Source organism: Podarcis muralis, chromosome 2 (assembly GCF_964188315.1).
Source record: "Podarcis muralis chromosome 2, rPodMur119.hap1.1, whole genome shotgun sequence".
NCBI classification, from domain to species: Eukaryota; Metazoa; Chordata; class Lepidosauria; order Squamata; family Lacertidae; genus Podarcis; species Podarcis muralis.
The window spans coordinates 78,104,904-78,126,176 of record NC_135656.1 but is presented as its reverse complement, the minus strand read 5'-3'; the positions used below and the strand labels follow the sequence as shown (position 1 = coordinate 78,126,176).

Below are 21,273 nucleotides of genomic sequence, written 5' to 3'. Positions count from 1 at the left end.
CGTGATGCACCCTCCCCAATGCGGGGGGCAAGTTGGCACCCCTGCCAGTAGGGGACCCACTGACAAGAGTCATCTGGGCCTGTTCCTCCATCCTGCTACTTCACCCTCCTCTCACTCTGGCCCAGGGATGAGAAAGCAAACAAGAATGGTGGTGGTGGTGAGGAGGAGGAACTACCATTGCCTGCTTGTTAGTTGGCTTTGTTTGATGACAATGATGAGCCAGAGACAGAGCTGTAGGTGGCAACAGTGGCAGTGAAGGGGTAGATTCATTGAGGAAGTGGAGGAGCACTGAGGATGTTTTGCCCAAGTGCCCTCCGAAACCTTGAACCAACATTGTTTTCCAATGCGGAAAGAGTAGTTCGTCCCCAGAGAGAGAGAGAGAAATCCATCCTCATAAGACCACCTCCTCCCGACACCAGAGAGATCTCCACAGCCCTTGGATTATCAATCCTAGGGGCAGATCAGGGGAAGGTATAGATCTCATTCCTCTGACGCTATCTGAAATGGTGTTGTTGTGCATATGTATTCTGTCTCCTATTGGAAACCACCACCACTACTGAAAACAGAGCTGTAGCTACAAGGGGGATGGGGAGCCAGTTTTTTTGCCCCAGGTGGGTGCAATTGGGGCTCCAGAGGGGTGCAATTGGGGCTCCCAGCCTGTGTATTTGTATGTACATGTACGTCGTGGGTGTGTGTGCCAAACTGGGGTGCAGGAGGAAAAGCAGCATTTCATCCTCCCTTCCAACCACATTCCTGACAGGGCTCTAGATATGGCATGTTGTCCATCTTTGGTTCTCCATCACCCCCTTTGGATTGCTGTGTTTTAAACCATTTTTACTTTAAACAGCAGCCCCAAGTCGCATCCCACGCTAAGCAGGAAACTTATGGGGATCTACTTTGATCCTCAGGGTTTTGTTTTGTTTGCCTCACAATGACCAAAAGTGCATATTCTTACTTGTCATGGTAGTAACATTTGGATACAGCAAAAACTCTTGAGAAAAATTAATCTACTGTGGTTTTTTGGTTTTTTTACCGTGTACATAAAACCTAGCAATGCCATGAATAATTATTTGGAACTTCTACAGGGTTATTTTTAGTGCTGCTATAATAGCCAAATCATAATTTTGAAGCCACGTGCCTGGAACAAATGTGTGGAGGTTGAGAGCAATTTTTGTTACAAGTCTTGGTGCAATAGCTGACACAGATGAATTTATTTTTGTGAGCAACTTTTTCCTCTCTGTGTGGTTTTTTTTTAAAGTGGGCAGGGGGGACTCAGGTTTGTTTCCTTACTTTTATGCACGAGGAACACTTAGTAATAGTAGGTTTGAATAGATAAAGTGGTGCCATTGCACAAAAATAACGGAGTAGATTTTTTGAAGTTTGTAGTCTGCAGTTCATTTACTCTGTTTTCAAAAAAAAAGCTCAAAGGAGTTCAAAAGAATGCTGTGTGCATTGATTTTTTTAAAGCAGTGAAAAGCAAAAAATGTAAAGAAGTATTTAATCTGCCTAAGTTTAAAGGGGGAATATCAAAAGACTGAAGAGAATGTATAAATATGTCACCTTACCTAATACTGTAAGTTTTTAGTTTTTGATATACAGCAATATACAGGGTCGGTGTAACACTTTGAGTAAGCCTCATTGAGAAGCTAAACAGAAGTGCTGGTCTGATTCACATAAACAATTATTTCAATGTGGTAGCAAAAGCAACATGGAAAAAAAAAGTTTCCTTTTGGTGCATGTGTGGGTGTACTTTGATTCAAAAATCACATCTTTACTGTCTTGCCATAACCCCTACACGTTAAAGTTTTACTGGCTTAAAAACAAAACCATCTCAAAGCTGCGAGATGGGCACAGTCCAAAGGTACAAGGCCTTACACACCCCAATGTTCATTTCCTAGTCATTCATCTCTGTGCAAGCAGCTCTTAAACTGCTCCAGCTGCAGGCGCTTGGGAGTCGTCAGCTTGCCGTTTATAATAAAGAGTTCCGCAGTCCTTTTATCTTTAGATTTTAGTTTTAATTAACTCTAGGAGCAATTACGTCCGAAAGACGCCCTTCCCAAAGATAAGAAGAAGGCATGCATCGCTTATATTGCAAAGCATCCCAGCTGAAGCAAAACCGGGGAAACCAAAATGGGGCGGGGGCACAGAGAGGAGGAAAGAATGAGGGTCTCCGAAAGCAGCTCCAGGCGCTTTCCAAGCCAACGCAAACATTTGTTGCTACCCAAGCCAAGTGTGTGCCTGCCTGGGGGAGCAGTAGCTTCCAGTGACAGCGAAGCTGCTGAATAGCAATGAAGCCTGCCTTTCCCAGTCTGAATGCAGCTATTAATAGCGCTGCCAGAGCCCCCGCTCTTTCCGTCACGTGAAGAGAAGCGGGGAGTCAAGCGGGCGAGCGGGAGGCGGCTGCTCCTGCCTTCTCCTCCTCCTTGTCACATTCCTGCAGTGCCAAAAGGACAAGGAGAGCGGGACACGGACACACACACACACAAACACACACCCTTCCTGTGGCGGTCCCTACCGCCCCCCCCCCTTGCCTCTCCTCTTCCACCCGCGCCCCCCTCACCCCGTCCTGGAAACCAGCCTCGGCTTAATAAGATCAATGTTACCCCTCCCAGCTCTGGCATTTGTATTCCCAGCTCGCGCTTCTAGCGGAATGGATGTGTAAGCGTGTGCGAGTGGAGGGGCGGGAGCGCGCGCGCGCGGGAGAGAGAGAGCCTCCCTGTGTGTACGCGCGCGCGTGCCGGAGCTTGAGAGGGTGGACCTCGCGAGTGCCCGCGCCTTTCCCGGACCCCCTCCTGAGCTGCTCCCTCCTCTCGCCCACGGAGACGAGTTGGGGGCGCTCCTCGGTGCCGTGCCCCCAGCCCCAGTTGCCTCTCTCGGCTGCCTCAGCGCGGGCCCGGAGGTGTTAGGGGAGCCCCCGGGGAAGGATATGCTGGCAGCTCGGGGGCCCCTCCTTGTGACTTCTCTCTCCAGCCATGTGGTGCTTGCATTGTAACTCGGAGAGGACTCAGTCACTGCTGGAGCTGGAGCTTGACAGCTGGTAAGCCATTACCCTCTATTGGAAGCAGCAGCGTGGGTTTCCTAAAGCAAAACGAGTCGAGCTTGGAGGGGAAGGAATTTCTCTCTCTCTCTCTCTCTCTCTCTCTCTCCCTTTTTCTTTTTGATTGCTTTGTGTTTCAGTTCCAGCCTCGGAACAGCTTTGTTTAAAATTAGTTCCGAACACTGGTTTAGTGTGTTGGTGGAAGGGAGAGAGGACCGAGCGTGTGTTTAAGCAAGCAGGCGAGCAAAACGATCGGCTGCTGCACATACATACAATACTAATCCCGTGACACAAAGGGTTTTATAGTGCTCAATCTCGCGTACTTTTTCTTCCTTTTCCTTCCACTGTGAAAGCGAAATCACTTTCTACAGAATTTTATTCTAGCTAGTATCCCAAATGCCAATGTAGAAATGACAGCTGTTGGTCACATAAATATGCATTCAGTTTTACTTATAAAAACTGAATGCATATTTAAAAATGCCACAGTGTGTACCTTCCTGATTTTTTTCTGCACCATTGTATGCACGCAAAGGGTTCAGTTTGCATATTGCAGGATGTAATAAACCCTGCTGCAAAGTTTTAAATGTTTTGCAAATGTGTCTTGATTACAGCCAACTGTAGCTTTGTTTCCAGTGTATGTTGTCATTTTAGGAGCCTTTATATTCCATAGCTCATTTATTTGACTTTCAAAAAAGAAAAAAAAATCTTACTGCAATGCCATCTGTCCTTCACAGAATTCAAATTAACATCTTATTCATTTGAATGTGGAATTTAAAGTTGTTTAACTCCTTAACCACGCAGCTCTTACAATATGAAACTGGCAGCAGAATCATTTAAAAGGCATTACTTGTTCCATATATTTGCAGCATCTCAATGCCTCCTCCATTTTTTCCTCACACAATACCTTTCTTATGCATTTTCATTATTCATTTAACAAAAACCCAGCCATTATGAAGACAAATGTCTGTCTTTGCATCAATAATTGCAGTTCTAAACACACTTTAAAAATGTATTTTCTACTGTTAGAGCCCGCCTTTCTCCAAGAAGCTGAAGGTGGTATACATTGCTTTCCCCTTTATCTTTGCAACAACCCTGTGAGGTAGATTAGACCAAGATAGTGACCAGCCCAAAATTGCCCCATGACTTTTGGGGCTGAATGGGGATGAAAACCTGAGTCTCTCCAGCCCCAATCTGACTCTATAACCACTACAGTACACCACTGAAATCAGTGGGGCTTGCTTCTGAGCAAACATGGGTACGATTATTTTGTGCTGCTCTATATTTTGTCACATTCAAGGGTTGTTAAAGAGAACATAAATCAGTGACTTCAACTATACGTTGAGTTACAAATGTTGAGGGCTTCAGCTGAATTAAGCCTATGTTCAGAGTTGAAAATCACTACAGAGTTGAAAATGCTCAGCCGCTCTCACAGGGCCATTCATCTCCCACAAAAGGGGGTGCATTTTTCTTTCAACAGGTGAGTGTTGAAAGAAATTAAATTTTTCTGGGAGTGGTTTTTATCTATCATGGTAATGTGGCAAGTGGTTGCTATCTTTCTTTTCCTGGAAATATTTGGGATGGTTACAATCAGGAGCAGCAGCCTGTTGGTGTTCCTTAGTGAGAATGTGCCAATGGGTATGACACTACTTCACAGTGATATGAGACTTTTGCCATACCAATGGTATGATGGTTTAAGATAGCTTATACCTCCTTGATTACATGCTTTGAGAGAGGTGAGGACAAGAATAGGGCACTAAATAGTGACAGATCACTGGAGGTTGTGTGGATTCTACCACACCTTCATGTGAGTCCGAAACCATGTTCACAAAAACACACACTTGAGTGGCATAGTTATTGTGAGTTTGGTGATTGTTTTGAAGCTGTTCTAGGTAGCATGCATGCATCTTCCAGCACACGGAGCATGTTCAATTATGTTCTGTTTAACCAATGTAGTATATAGTGGGTGATTTACAAATATCAGTAAAATACAATTCATAAAAAACCCACAGTGACATAAAATCCACTTAATGCAACATTGAACCAGTTTCAGAGCATGTGAAGGTGTCAGGTGTGCCAACTCTAGGAGACCGAAAGCACCTCAGCCCCCTCAATATTTGTTTTAAGGGGGCTGGGCCATCTTAATGTTGAGGTGACCCTGCGCTCGTTGTGTGCATGTGATGTGCACCGTCTGGTCCAGTGGCCGGCTCCTCAAGAGTGCTTGGCCGCCTCCATTGCAATGTGTAACGCATTTGACACCACACACATGCTGTGCACAACACATGTGCCGGGCCTCCTCAATCTTGGGAGCAACCTGGTGCATGTGAAAGGTGTTAACAGGCTTGGTAAAAACAAGGTTTCAACTGGTACCAAAAATGTAAGTACCACACAAGAACATTCCATAACCATGGTGCCACTGTTGGGAAGGCCGTGCCTCTTATGGCAAGGGCATCCAGATAAAGCTCATCCCTCCAGAGCTGGTTGCCTGCATTTACTGATCGGAAAAGATTCATAAGATGAGTTATTTCATGACTTATTTTGTTAAAAATTATTTTACTATTATTTTAAGAGGAGAAAGATTTAGGGAGCTTGCCTTGGGGAATATGCTAAGTGTCTTGGGTGAATATTTCTTCTTGGCAGAACTGCCCTTTTTTACCAGATCATTTTTGTAATTGACATATTTTATGTTCCTTTCAGGAAGACTTGATTATATGTGGTGCTTGAAACAAAATGAATTATGAAGGATTTAGTTTATTGTCATTTGTTCTCAGAGAATCTTCTTCACTCACAGAATAAGTTTTATTGCTTCAAATGATTGAATTTTACAGAATTTAAACACAGTTGAGAAAAAGTATGTGTAGTCTAGGCTTCTCCTTTTTGTATAGTACTTAAAATTATGTATTTATTTGTTGTTGTTTTTTTTAATATTTTATTAAGGATTTTCTTGTTTTACAGAAGTGTAGTGCCTCATATATATTTTTCCCCATGTGACATTTTTACAAATCCGTTTCATTTGTTGAGGCATTAGGGGGAGAAGAAAATAAAAATAAAAATAAAAAAAGGAGAGAAAAGAGAAAGGGGGGTGGAGAGAGGGAAGATGGATAAGGGTGGGGTTGGGTGGCGGTGTTTCTATTATGTTTAATGTGTGTAGAGTTTGGTGTCAGCGTGCTTGTGTTGTTCACTTGTGTTCCTTTGGTGGTGAGAGAGGTTGGGGTTGGCCTAGGGTGTGATTGTTTGCTTGTGATTGGCTGTGGTGATCTTTGTTTTCGTGTGTGAGTGAGGTGGGTGGGTGTTTTGGATCAGGTTAGCCATATTGATTTGTATGCTGTTGGTGGATTATTGTCATTGTCCTGTTGGGCTGTGTGTGTGATAAAGGGGAGCCATACCGGGGTGAAGGCATCTTCTTCTGTTTGTCCCCGTGTCAGTTTCAGTTTATTAGTTAATTTTTCTAGTAGGGCTGTTTCCCATACTATTTGATACCATTGGTCCATGCTTACTCCTGACAGGTCTCTCCAGTGTCTGGTTATGGTGTTTCTGGCTGCTGAGAGCAGGTGGGTTATGAGTTCTTTGTGGTGTAAATGGGCATTGTTGTCTTGGAAGATGTTTAGTAGGGCCAATTCTGGGGTGGTGTCTATTACTTGCTTAGTTATTTTACAAATTTCTTGTATGGCTGTTGTCCAGAATAGTTGGATTTTGGGACACTCCCACCACATGTGGAAGTATGTGCCTGTGGAGGTGCACCCTCTCCAGCATTTTGGTGAGGTTCCTGGGTGTATTAGCGCTAGTTTCCTTGGTGTTAGGTACCACCTGTAGGTGAGTTTCAGTGTGAGTTCTTTTCTTTTCGTTGATATGGATTTAAAGGGGGGTTTAGACCACATTCTGGTCCATTGAGTGGGGTTTATCTCATAGCCTATGTCATTCTCCCATTGATTTTTGATTGCGTCTAGGGGATTTGCGAGATTTTGGAGTAGTATTTTGTATATTGCGGATACCATCCCTTTACCGTTTCCCTTTGTTGTTAGGAGGAGGTTTTCGAAGGTTGTCAGGGGCCTAGTTGCTGCTGATTTTACTGTTGGGTTGTTTAAGAGGGCATGTAGTTGGTGTTGTGTTAACCAGGGCATTTGGGTGTCTTCTAGTTTGTCTTGTATTTCTTGTGTTGACAAGGGTTTGTTATTTTTATAAAAGTCTATTAGGCGATACAAGCCTTTGGTTCGCCAGGTTTTTATCTTGAGGTTTTGTGCTGCATGGTGGAATAATGGGTGGTACGCCAGGGGTATTAGTGGGGATGGGGTTGGGGATAGTTTGCCTATTTGTGTTTTCCATGCTTTGAGCATGGTCTGTGTGTACCTGTTAAGTGTTGTGGGAATTTTCTTTAGTTTGTTTGGGAGGAGTGGGTATGTTGTGGTGCAGGTGTTTTCAATTGTGTCCTTCTCTAGGTGTACCCATTGTTTTGTCTCATCTTCTAGTATATATGGGATTATATGGCGTATTTGGTTGGCGTTGTAATATGCTTCTATGTTGGGGATTCCCCATCCTCCTTCTGAGGTGGGGAGGTGCAGGTATTTGGGGCTTATTATTATGTATTTATTTGTATGCCGCTTTTCCATAGTTCAAACTACTCTCAAGGCAGCTTATAGCATTAAAAAATGCATACAGTGGTACCTCTGGTTATGAACTTAATTTGTTCCGGAGGTCTGTCCTTAACCTGATATTGTTCTTAACCTGAGGTACGACTTTAGCTAATGGGGCCTGCCGCCGCCGCGCGATTTCTGTTCTCATCCTGAGGTAAAGTTCTTATTTTTTAATTTTTTAAAAATTTTATTGCTACAGCAAGAAAAAACAAATGCCGAATTATACACAGGAATAACCATAGACACATAATTTTCTTAAGACCAATATATGTTTTATTGTTTGTTTGTTAACACTAAAGACCCAACCTGAGGTAAAGTTCTTAACCCAAGGTACTACTTCCGGGTTAGCTGAGTCTGTGACCCGAAGTGTTTGTAACCTGAGGTACCACTCTAATTACAAACATAACAAAAGTAGTCATAAACAGTAAATAAAACATCAAAAGTACCAACCAAATTAAACAATTTCCACATAATAAGATTTAAAGTAAAGATCCAGAAATTAATATTGATATTAGTAACAACAACCCCCTCCTCCCCAAAACCGCTAAACAATATTCCCGCTCAAGGGTCTGTTCAACAGCTTCAATTTTTGTAACTGGAGTCAGTCAGAGTCCTGTCTTCCCAGGCCAGGTAGGAAAAGTCCTGCAAGGCAGGGAGCAGGTCTTCCAGGACTCACAGCCAAGAGTCAGCTTGTGGTTTAAATAATATCCAGAATGTAACAGGTGATCACTTCATCACCATCAGATGATAACAAAGCAGTTGTCATGTTTCTCTCAGAATACTCTTGATTAAAACCAGGAGTGGCAGGCACTTGAGGAAGAGGATGTTGAATGGGAGTAGAGTCCAGTTGACAGAGCCTGCAGCCCCCGCCTCTGGACATATCTGGCTGTGCTGTTGTAGGAGTTCCAGAGGCTTCCTCTTCACTGCTCATAGAAGAGAAAAGTCTGTCAGAAACTATGGACAAGGAGGGCTCCAGGGCATGATCTGAAGTGACAGAGGATTGGGAGGTGGAGACAGCTCTGCAGTTGTCTTCCATGGAGAGGTGGCTCATCAAGAAAAAAAATGGAGACGTGCCCCTCTAGGCCAGTGGATCTCAAACTTTTTTCTCTGGGCCACATTTTCAGAACAAAAAATTGCTCACCAATATTTTTTCATCTTGTTTGGGGCCATATTGGAACTGGAAAGCTTCTCACCACAGATCAAACGGATAGGCTGACAGATGTTTTCATCTCCAGTCCATGTGAAACCAACTCAGATATCTATCCACATATTGTTGACAAACTTTCTTTTTTGGAGGTTTGCCTGGGCTTGCTACTGGTGTCGAATTAAACGAGTCTTCTCCAGGTTGTTCGGACAGCGATTCCAAATTACTACTAGGATTGCCCTCAGTATCACTTGATGCGCTTGCTCTCATTTTGAAAAGATATCTAGTCATATTCTTCAAATAAAAAAAGTACTTTATGTAATATGCATGCATGTAGGATGGAAAAATGCAACAGCCATATATTGCCCTCATTTCTGGCAAACAGTAAGTTACTCACCTGGTGTTTAAGTTGGTGCTGCATTATACAATATCACAAATTCCTTATGGGATAGTTTTTAGAGTTGCTTGTCAAATTCCAATAACTTTAAAGCTTATATATAAATATATTTAAAGATGTCTCAGATTTCAACTTTTACTATTTCAAAAGGTTTCACAGTATGGCAGATACCGCAGACTTCCTTCTATACAGTGGTACATGGCACCTGTGTTTTGAAATTGTTCGAATTTGCAGGAATAAAGAGAAGCTAGTAAATTTCATTTCCAGTTACTTAGGCAGGTCATACAGGGCTGTTTCAGAAATAACTATCTTGGCTTTTCATTGAGCTTGCATTTTCTCTTCTCTCTTTGCATTCATGCCAGAATTGGGGTCTTCTAAGTTTATGAAATCATTTCCCTCTACATTCCAACCAGGAAATTGTGTTTTAATCTGGGCGTACTTGCCATAATATAAAATCGGATAAAAACTATGGTGTAATAAATCCTGGAAATTTTTAGTTCCAGTAACAGAGTGAAGGAGGCAGGAGTGCCTGGCCCAACTCTCAGCTTAATAAACTATGGTTTATTTAGTTGAGATTGCTTCTTCTGAACCAGCCCACAGTCTCCTAGATGAAATGCTAACAACACTGGCTATTAGGCTGCTGGAAATGAAGAACCTTTAATAGTTCAGTTGCAAATCCCTTAATTCTGTAGTCTCTGAAGCACTATATCCTTCTAACCCAGGGGTTGGCAAGGTTTACATTGCCTGGGCCGGTTCACTCCAGTGGAGATCCCTCTGTGGGCTGGATTGCGCGTTCGCCCGAGTGCCCACAATTTCCAGCGTCTGCACAGACACGATTTCCAGCGCCATGGAAGCGAGTCCCTGTGCCGCGCTGTGCCGGTTTAGCGCAGCATGCGGGGACTCGCCAAGCAGGCGGGTCAGTTCAGGGGCAGCTGGTGGACCGGTTAAATGACCACCATGGGCTGCTTGTGGCCCATGGGCCTTAGGTTGCCTACCCCTGTTCTAACCTTTGATTGGTTTTTCCTTCTTCAGAAGATGAATGTATGAAAACAGAAAATGAGGAAGAATGTATGAACAATCAGTTTTACATACACAAATTTGCATGTACACACCCCTTGGTACAATTTCAGCAACTATCCGTGAGGTAGGAGAAGATCAGCCAAGTGAGGTGTAGCCATCCAGGCACATCCTCCATCTCTGTTTTTGTCTTTAGTGGATCACAAGCTGATGCTGTGTGAACTTGAAAAACAAATTTTTAAAAGCACTGTTGACAGTATGTATTTTTAGTAAGATTAGTGGTTTATTTGCTTCTTCAGACCATCCTGTTGTAGATGTTGAAGTTCACCTATGGACTCAGTTAGCCTTGCTTACTATCCTTTTCTCCAGACAGAAATCTTGCCAGCTGATGACTTGGATTTTTTTGGGTTATCTCAGATAAATTTATCTTTTTTAGTATATCTTCATCTACAGTGGTGCCTCGCAAGACGAAATTAATCCATTCCGTGAGTCTCTTCGTCTTGTGGTTCTTTCGTCTTGCAAAGCACGGCTATTAGCGGCTTAGCGGCTATTAACGGCTTAGCGGCTTTAAGAAAAAGGAAACAAACTCGCAAGAACTCGCAAGACATTTCGTCTTGCGAAGCAAGCCCATAGGGAAATTCGTCTTGCGGAACGACTCAAAAAGCGGAAAAATCCTTTCGTCTAGCAAGTTTTTCGTCTTGCGAGGCATTCGTCTTACGGGGCACCACTGTAGAGCTGTGTTTCCCAACCAGCAGCCATATAGCCCCCTGGGGGGGTTGTTAGGGTGGACAGACCTCTGTTAGGGGGGTCTGAACCTCAGATTTGTATTTTACTTATTGGAGGGGCAGCTGCCCACTGCCCCCCCCCCCGGCTACACGCATGGGGGGCCCACAGAAAGGAAACAAGATCAGAAGGGGGCCATGGTCAGGAAAAGGTTGTGAAACACTGATCTAGAACAAAGTGCAAGAAGAATCCTTGTGGTGAAAGATGTGTACTCTCAACTTGTTTTTTATGTGAGTTCTTTAAAGAAGCAAAGGCCAGAGCTAAGCTAGTTTAGAAGTGGCCAGATTCCAGAAATTCACACCTGATATAAGGTCTCATAAAAGGGTATATAAAACCACATCTAAACCTTTGGGAAATTTCATGTGCATATTTGGGTCTGTGATTTGTAACTCTGAGTAATCGCTTTAGAGAAGCATTCGGAAGTTGTCCTAAAGGGTGCTGAAGAGTATAGTCTGTAGCTGTAGTTGTCAGGCTGTGATGATCCTGCAAGTTAAGCAGGGTCATGCTAGGTCATTACACATGTACAGGAGTATTCTGAGACAAAGCTGCCGGAAGTAATGCAGTGATTCAGTTAGCAGCACTCTTCCCTTCTGACTTTAAAGTGAGTTGAATTAGGAACGTCTCTGCTTCCTCTTGGAAGGGTCTACCATTCACGTTGTTACTGATCATCTGTTGCTCCTAAAGATTCAAGAGCTTTTTCTGTAAAGGTATGAAATCTTAATCTGGGATCCTGATCAAATGTCAGCTCATGTAATTACTTTTCAGTTCTTTCACTGTCATGTGGTGTTGTGTGATAGCATTAAAGAACTGTAGTACTGCTTATAAACATAGCATATACATTACCTTTGGTAGTATTGCATGTTGCAAAAAGTCTTGACAGGGGCAGATTTGCCAGGTTTCTAGTTTTGCATCGTGGTTGTGTTGTCCTGGCCTTTCCTCTTAGTTGGGAAACACCATAGTTGTGAAACAGTGTGACATCAGTTTTAGAGGATGTTTTTTTCCAGTTGTAATAGCACTTGACAAGAGAGTGCTTGAGCAATCAGCCATTTGATTTTACATTATACCAAGAGAAAACATTATCTGTGATTTTCAACATGAGCGAAATGCTTCTAGCTGCTAAAAGCTAACCACCGCCTCTTTGTGTTTTCTCCGATAATTGGTCATGGAAACAGTTTCTCTGAATAGGTAAGAACAAGAAAAAAGAAACAAAATACAGTAAGGCACTGTGTATGCAGATTCCTATTAACTGTGAGGTATCTGTTGGTTAATTCATTTTAAATGGATAGCTCTTATGTTCTGGTATTTGCTATGGGTATCAAGATTCCTAAAAGCACTGAAACAGATGTTCAGGTGTTTGGTTTTTTGTTGTTGTTCTGAAGAACATGTAAGCGAACATTCACTTGTGGCTCTTAACTTAATTAGTTTAACTTGTGTGTTTATCGGTGACACTCAGAACTCTTTTGGGTGTTGCGTCACCTGTTTTCTGACCACAAATTGGAGCTGGGATAAAGAAGCAGGTTTGATTCTTAGTAACTTTCATTGAGTTCTCTGGGATAAAGTAAATTCATAGCAACATCCTTTTCACTCGGGATGTTTGTTCTGCGGTCAGGAACAAGTTTTGCTCTTTCCAAAGTAGTTTCCCGAATTCATTCCTCTTATTTTAGGCAAGTATGGTATCCATTCAATTTTATGGGGATAAAGTAAATAGTTTTTCAGGACAATAAGGGAATCCTACACGAGACTGCAGTAGATCTGTATTTACAGAACATGCGAGAATTACACATGCAGCCCACTTGAGGTCCATCAACAACTGCTCCAGCTTAGAACTCATTTCTTTCACAAATGAGCTTGTGGAAACTGCTGGGTTAGTTGATAAAACTTGCTTTACATTGTTTCATGGTAAAACTGCCCCTGTTCCCTGACTTGCTCATACTGGAATACTAGTGTGCCATACATGATAGGTCAGTTGACCAGTCAAGAAAAAAGACGGGGGGGGGGGGAATGGATAGTTGTCTGATCAAATACTGCCAAATGTTAAAAGGAACACCTTTGGGATAAATCTCAATTAGAACTCAATAAAATGCTTTAAAAATAGTACATCACTGCTACATGTGCCCAGCCAGATTATAGAATGAATCATAAAACATCCAACCTTTGCTGGTGGGAATGCCATTTACCCGGCTCTCTTGTACACATGTGGTTTTATCAAAAAATTATTCCCTTTTAGGAGAAAGTTTTTCAAAATAATAATCTAATAATAATAAATAAATAAATATTTTTTTTTATTTATATCCCACCCTCCGCAGCCAGAACCAGGCTCATGATGGTGCAATCACTATAACTAGACCCAAATTACCTCTACTATCATATTTTACTCCTCAGATTAAGAAGATAACCAATAAAGACCTCATCCTCCATTTATTAGCCTCAGCTAGATTAGTGCTTTCAAAAAAATGGGGAACTTTAAATGCAAATCTTTTTTAAGCATGGATTTCTCAAGTATGCAACATCATGCTTATGGACATGCTTATAGACTCACACCTTCTGTATGACATGGCATTCTTTTATTGGCTTGGTTAAGACAATTGAACATATTTACACCCTCCATTGACTCATGGAACTTTTTAGAGAGACACTTTTATTGGGTTGCCTTTCTTGGAATGTCTAAAACTACAACCATCCACCACTATTTTTCTTTCTTTTCTGTACTACTACTAAGCGCTGCTTTCCTTGTATGGGTATGTTTTGTTACTTAAAATTATTTTTTTAAAAAAAGTCAAATGGTCAAGTATTTTTTTTCTTTGCAAACATTAACTTTCTTAGAACAACATTTTTATTGTTCAGTGGGGGGGGGCGTTTAGTAGAACAGAAACATTCTTCAATGATCAGTTGGTTTGATGCATATGCTGATTACAAAACAAATTAGTTCAGCTGTTGTGAAACTGTGGGCAACATTCAGTGATGTCTGCCTGTTTGCACAATGGGAATCTGCATTCATTGCAGGACTTCCAGTTTCTCTTCTCGCTCCTCCAGCTCCACCATGTCCCCTCAAAATCTGCTCCATAGGGTTCCCATGTAGCTATTGTGGGGGAGAGGAGGAATAACCTCTGTTTCATGAGCAGATATCTGCTTATGCTACATTGGTCCTCACACTATGAAATAAGCTTTTGTTTTTCTAAAACAACAACAACATGGAATTCTTAAATGTAACATTTAGCATGATGTAAAGTTTCTGTATATGTGAAATATTCAGAGCTTATTTTTAAGGAAATTTTTAAAAAAGAAACAAAATTAAGTAACGGCAGTGGTGAAGAAGCCTAAGTCCGTTCACACGAATTTGTGCAAAAGAGGTAGCAAGCCAGTCTTTCAAGTCTCACCAGCTTGAATTCCCTTGTTTTTGCATCTGGCAAGACAGGCAACCCTTCCTAGGCAGCGACCTTTGCCTCTTACCACTGAGTGTATTCCTGGTGGGAAAGTCCCACAGAGCTAACAGGCAGCCAGTAAGAGAGCTATGCTGTGCCAGTAGTTGTGCACCTAATTGCTGCAGGCCTAGAGGGCAAGCAGCCTTTGCCCCTGCCTTCATGAAATAAAAAGAGATAAGCTGCCACCTACACATTGCCATTCTTGGCTTCAAATAATAGCTGACAAGCCCGTTGGCAGCTTTCGACCAATATAGCGACTGGCATGTCAAACCCTACTAGTGCACCTTCCTTCTTTTTAAGAAGTGCGTGCAAAGTAAACTGTTGCTTTATTTCTCAAAAAGGACTGAAGTACATGCTGTATGTGAGTGCGTGCAGCCTGGATTACCATTTCTAGGCAAAGTGCTGTTGTGAGAAGGACATTCGTATGGAGAAGCTGCTAGCAAGTTCTTAACCTTCCCTTCGCCCACTGCTTTCTTCCTGTAACTCCCTTCCCAAGCTGATTTTCTTCCTATCAAATCCATACAATGTGCATACAAACACTCAGTCTGAAAGCACGCAGCTTGCATACCCACCTCAATGGTTCCGGTTACCTGTGTTTTTTTTTTGTGAGAGAGAGCATGGTGGCCATTTTTGGTGCCTCAATTTTTCTACAGAAAAATACACTGGGGGGGGCTATGATCTTGTGCAGATCATGTGACTCGCATGGCAGTGCGAACCTGGAAGACGCACGTCCCGGGTTTACACCTCAACGTGCTGGAGGGTATGAGCTTGAGGTTGGGGAAGTTACAATGAAAAGCAGCACACTGATACATCTAGGAACTCTTCATATTGTATATTGCCTCCTCTCAATATCGCTTCACTTAGCAGTAATATTTGTATATGTATTGATGTGTAACATGGTGTTGAGCCCCAACTTCCATGGGAGAAAGCAAAATGTTTTACTCTAGGGCACTTATAAAAATGAGGACTGTGGTATATATTACTTAGGTCTTCTATCGCTGCTAAAATGCACATTTTGCTATTTTACATAAGAATCTGTAGTGGCTTTAATAAGATAAAATGGGTTTTCTTCCACATGCATGTGATTAACAACCTTCTCTGAATTTATCATTTGCCAGAGAATTAAAAGACCTTAAAAGCAGTCAAAGAAGAATCTAAAGTTTCAGCTAAATGTAAAATATTATAAATTCACGACTTGGATTGTGTTGAAGTGACAATTTACCCTATTGTTATACAGTGGCTTGGGAATATGAACATACATTTTTAATAGAAAAAGTATGTTTTGTCCAACCTTTAAGTTTTTTGAACAGTTTACGTAAAAGTCTGCAGTCTTGTACACATGTATTTGGGAGTAAGTCACATTGAACTTGTTTGGATTGACAGTCATAGGAGCAGGCTGCCTCTGCTGTTTCCACAGAGTTTTACTGAGCTGTACAACTGTTGTTTGAGGCTGCTTGTATGCTATTTGTTTGCTGATTTCCTACTCACAGTTCTCTTGGCCTATGAATGGACACATAGCTTGGTCAAAACATTCCCACTAGCACTGTATCTTATAGGCATTCATTTTAGGCAGCAGAGAAGAAATTACTGTCAGAATGAACCTAGAAGCAGAATTTACTAACTTTATTTCATTTATATCCTGGTATAATTGCATTGTCTGGATGGTATATTTCAACACATGAAACATTAAATGCGGTTTAATTAAAGCTTAAAAATGAATTCTCAAAAGTACCCAATCTGTGTCAACTAGGAAAAGGATGTTGCTGTGAAGAACTGAAAAGGGTCACAGAGCTGAAAGCTTATGCTTAGCTTCCTACAGATCCTAAATACCAGCAAATTGAATGTTCTGTAGACAAGGATGTCATCCACACTGCCTCCCACACTGACTGGCTCAACATAGCAGCTGAGTCCACAGTCAAGTGGAAATACAGTGTTGGCTGGTATGAAGGAAAGGATTATTTCACTGTGGAAAATTCACTCTCAGCTGTGTGTGCAGGTTAACATCTCTTTTTCGACTTCAGAGAAGCCAAATAATTCTCCTTAATTCTCAGAGTACACTTACCACAAAGATATTCAACGCAATGTATTCAGTGCAAATTGCCAGCTTAAATAACTAGAGGTTGTTTAATAATATCATAGACCGGGTTAGTTGCAGAGCACAAATGAGCTATACATGGCAAAATTATGCCTGAAATAGTTGAAAGTGGCATAGTGACTTAGAAACTGAACTGTGAGTCCCCATTTTCAAATCTCTTCTCTGCTGTGATGTCGTTCTCTCTCAATCACAGTCCTTTCCATCTGCAATAAGTGGGATAATACAGGCTTACATTACAGTGTTGCTATAAGGATTACAACCAGATAATGCATGTGAAATGCTTTGGACACTCGAAGTTGCTATCAAATTATTGTTATTGTTATTGCTGAGTTAAAACTTAAATTACGGACTTGCAAAGCATGTTTCGGTTTTTAAACCTACGATTTATTTATTTTGTTGATTTGTTTAACATTGTGGATTTAATTTTAATGGGAATCATTGCTTGCTTTTAAAAAATAAAATTACCTGTGGATTTTCTCCTTGCTCTTCTGTGTTGTGAGGTCAGTGCTTCTAGATAGCTGTGTGTGACAGATGTGATTAATTCAAACACCACACTTGCACTAAAAATACGCTATTTAATTCTGTGGGTGTGATACTTAACGCATACTTATTTGCTACAAGATACTGTTGACGTAAATGCTACCCCTCCCCTTCTATTAGGGCTGGGAAGTGTTACCCAGCTTACCCAGTTGTTGCAGTACAAATAGTAGCTTGGGCTTTAAATGCTGCAGTTGCATGCTGTGTATGGCAAATGGGGCAGACACATCTTTTAGATAATGGTGTCTCTGTGGCAGGCAAATGGTCCAATAACAGCTTACGGGCTGTTATTAGTTCCTCAACCATTCCACCCGTACCCAATCCCTGCTCCACAAAAGGCCGTGCTACAGATGTGCTTGGATGGGCAGGCTTCATATGGTAAGAAATGGCTTGCTGGGTTAAGCCATCACTTCTCCGCCACTGATGAGTCAGATGCTATGTGAAATTCTAAAGCAGATCATTCTGGAGAAAACTATCACTTATTTTTCTCCCCAGTATCTGGTCACTAGAGTTGTGCTGTCTTGGTTGACCATTTGCAGAGAATAGCTACTGCAACACCTATACTCTGTGAAACTGTCTAACCTTTTTTTAAAGAAGCCATCTAAGCAAGCAACCATTGAAACCACACTCTGCAATTATTCTGAAAGTTTATTGTGCCAGCCACTATATCACAGCAGCTCAAGATTGCTGGTTTCTGAAGTAACCCTTTATAAAACTTTATTCTGTTTTTATGTATTTTCAACAATGTTATTTATTTAGGGTCTCTGGAGGCACTAGCAACAAAGGACTGATGCAAAGACATGTAAGATGCATACATCAAGCAATATCCTGTCTTAAGGCTTATCCACACTTGCCTCCCCCCACCCCCACCCCGGCTTTCCAAGCACAGGTCTGCGCTTTAAAGCTCTATTTCCAAGTGCTCACTTTTTTGCCCCAGAGCTTTCCCTTTGAAAACTCATTCTTTAAAGCTGAAGCACAATAAACAACAATTCAGGGTTTCTGTGGATTGTTGTTTGCTCCAATTCAGCTTGAAAGAGTGGGGCTTCACAGGGAAAGCTCCAGCGGGGCGGGGGGTTGGGGTTGGGGAGGTCTTTGACACAGAATTTTAAAATGTGGACTGTGCCTGGAAAGCACAGAGGCAAGGTAAGTTTTCATTATAAATTCTGTATTTTTGTCGTTTAGTCGTGTCCGACACTATAAATACCTTGATAAAATAAACATTTGATCACTGGCCACTAAGGTTCTTTCTTCCAGACTGTTGCCATGAAATCTCTTTTACTGGCTTCACACTCAGTTCCAAAAGTTCTGTTATGCAGTTTGGTCTTTAAGCTTTAAGCTGTTCTTGCTAGTCACAAAAAGGAAAAGCTATCTTGTAATCCCAAAGTGGTATTCTCCATATGGCTGCTAATAGCTCCAGAAAGGAAAGGGAAACTGCCAAACCCTGATCCTAGGGTTTCAGGACTTTACAGAAAGGAGATGTGCCTCTTGTCTAACCACTAGTTCCTAATTCTACTGAGGATGAAATCATATTTCTTTCTCACTATGGACTCCCTGCTCCATACTGGAGCTCTCCACACTTCACTTCGCTACTGCGCATGTGCATAATTCTTAAAGGAGCATATGCATGTGGGTTACACTTCTTCAAGTGCACCTAAGGTTAGTGGGGGTTTTGTGGGAGTTTTTTAATCTCTTTTTAGAGATGCCAGGCTCACTGGAATCAAGCCCTGATACAAGTTTTGAGAGCTCATAATACTCACCATTGTAGGAGCCATTGGAATAACTTTCTCAAGCACTACTTTTGCCTTATCTTCTGGCATGCCAACATCTTTGTTGGAGAGGGGAGGAGATTTCAGATGTCCACCCATCTCTGTTTTCCTGTGCCAGAGCTCTGCTGCCCCACCTGGATGTGCATTGTTTAAAAGGGGGAGACAGTAAAGGAACAGGATTAGAAGAGCTAGAAAGGTAGAAAGAAGATTATGTATGATGGATTAGTCCAAAAAAAAAAAAAAGTTTTTAAAAGTCTATTTTTGTGAAATAGCTTGTGTTCTGAGCCAGTCAGGTGTGACCCAGCAGAAAGTCACCGTTGCTATTCTTTTCTGTTGAAAAGCACATCCCTTTGCCATATCATGAACTGCTTTTGAAAATCACTAATTCAAAAGTGATTTGCCATGTGGTATCAGAGGCTGCTATTTGAGAAACATATGTTTAAAGTCATGCAGAAATAGTTGTGTGTTTCTTTGGATAGTGGCCAATATTTCTATCCCTGCATAAGTATCCAAAATACACAATCTTTGGATTATACATTTGTGGCCTTTCCATCTTTATGCCTTTCAGCAATATAAATAATTCTCTCTCTTTTTTGCAACACTTTTACTGACCTTTGATAGCTATACCAAACATAACCTTTGCAATTTGACAGAAAGATCCCCTACTCCACAAGTTTCTTTTCAAGTACAATGTGTATTCATATAGTACTACTTTAGTTAATTCTTGGTAACACGGAGGGGAAAATCAATTTGCAGCTGAAGCAAATTTCATAGTATTGTTTAACATACTTTATTATCACTTAACATACTGTCTAGTTAAAGTACAGAGACTGCATAATTCCTTACTTTATTGCCGGAAAACAAATACTGTAACTATGACATATGATACTTAAAGAAAAATTGAATACCTCTGAGAATTATTACTTATTATGATGCAGAATGTTGTTTTGTAAAGGCAACTAAACACATAAGCCTGACTTGAACAGTTTGGGATAGATGAAGGCAGAGTTACAAATTGTTTAACCTTCACTGCCTCACCTGGAATCTGAGGGTAATCTCAACTAAGCTCTTTTTAGATGAGTATTTTTAGTTCTTAAACCTAAGAACCCACAATTTTCATCTAAAAATGAAAAGTTATGAGGAGAGGCATTTCCACCACCACCCCAGCCTAATCTCATCTTTATATGCTCCCAGTTATAAACTATATTTTATTCATAGGTACCTTAAGTTGGATGATTGCTTACTAAAGCCGAAGTTCAGTTGAAAGTGTTGCTGTATACATCTGTTTGCTAAAAGGGCTTTGCAGTCCACATGACATTATTCTGAAATTCTGGTCTCTCTCTTTAGGAAGAGATTCATGTGCTTACTGATGGGGGAAATGGGGAATCTCAACTGAGTGCAACCATACGGACATCAGATGTAACATTTACCATAAACTCATCTGGCATCCAATAACCTTCTTGCTGTTTCATCTCTTAGAAGAGTCGTATCTTGTTGGGATTTGGCCTTAAACAATTCTCGATTAAAACTCTAGCTGATATATGGTCTTACTGTGATGTGGCTTTGATGGTTTCCTTTCTTTGGCTTTGGCACAAACAGCTGATCTTGTGCATTTGGAAGGAAAAGAAGCTGGCCAATGTTTTTCTTGCTGATCTAAGCCTTTTAGATAATGCATAGAAGTGGCATTTCATCTGCCTATGGACTCTGAACTCAGTGCCCTCAAAAGCAGATTAATTTACTGATAAAAGCGTTACAGCCTTTGAACAAAATAAGCAAAAACCGTTTTCCTGTTTATTCAACCTCTGTCTGCTAAATCAAGAGTGGGCAACCTTTTTTTTCTGCTGAGGGTGCATAGGAGAAGCCAGAGTCTTTTTGTTACTTTTGCCCTCCTTGCCATCCACATTAAATTAGGCCAAGAGGTTGCCCAGTCCGCCCTGACATATACCATGCTTAAGATACTAATGAGAATATGTCATATCAATGTTCCTTGCACTCTTTTTTTAGCTCATATGGGCAAGATGGACTGGGATCTACCAGTAGATAGCTGGGTATTTTGAAGGATAGTGCCCTCCTCCCTTAATTGTACCACTGAAATGAAGAAATTGAGCAGGTGCAGTAAGCTGGAGTGCAAGGATTGTGAGCTCTGTTTAGTTCTGGCTCGGCTCTGGATTCTTTTGCTCTAAGTGTATGCCTTGCACACCCGATTCTGGCTGGTGGGTAAATAGTAGAACCTGCAAGAGTAGATCCTGAAAGCTAGAAGTCTGCCTCTGACAGTCTGTGCTCTCTTTGGTCAAAGGAGTTGGTCAACTAATGTGGAGAACGTATGTATCACAAGTTTCAAGCAAAAGTTCTCCTCTGAGAAAGTTGGAATGCATGAACAGTACTCATGCTTAAGTATTGAAAGTAGTCAACTGCATTTAAAAGGAGGTCTTTCCTCCAGCCTGTCA

At 41.5% G+C, this 21,273-nt stretch overlaps 1 protein-coding gene across 18 annotated transcripts in view; it reads left to right on the top strand.

Moving 5' to 3' along the window:
* Positions 1–21,273, top strand: part of IQSEC1 (IQ motif and Sec7 domain ArfGEF 1) — a 311,041-nt gene that overhangs the window by 230,036 nt on the left and 59,732 nt on the right. Inside the window, exon 1 of one of the 18 annotated variants that reach the window (XM_077924865.1) lies at positions 2,718–3,037. The exons of 15 other annotated variants lie outside the window; for them this stretch is intronic. In XM_077924865.1, coding sequence (XP_077780991.1) covers positions 2,973–3,037 — 65 coding nt within the window. In that variant the 5' untranslated portion in view covers positions 2,718–2,972. Of the gene's footprint in view, positions 1–2,717; positions 3,038–12,172; positions 12,192–21,273 lie in introns of those variants that run through there. 2 more of the 18 variants (XM_028718968.2, XM_077924867.1) reach the window with 2 other exon arrangements.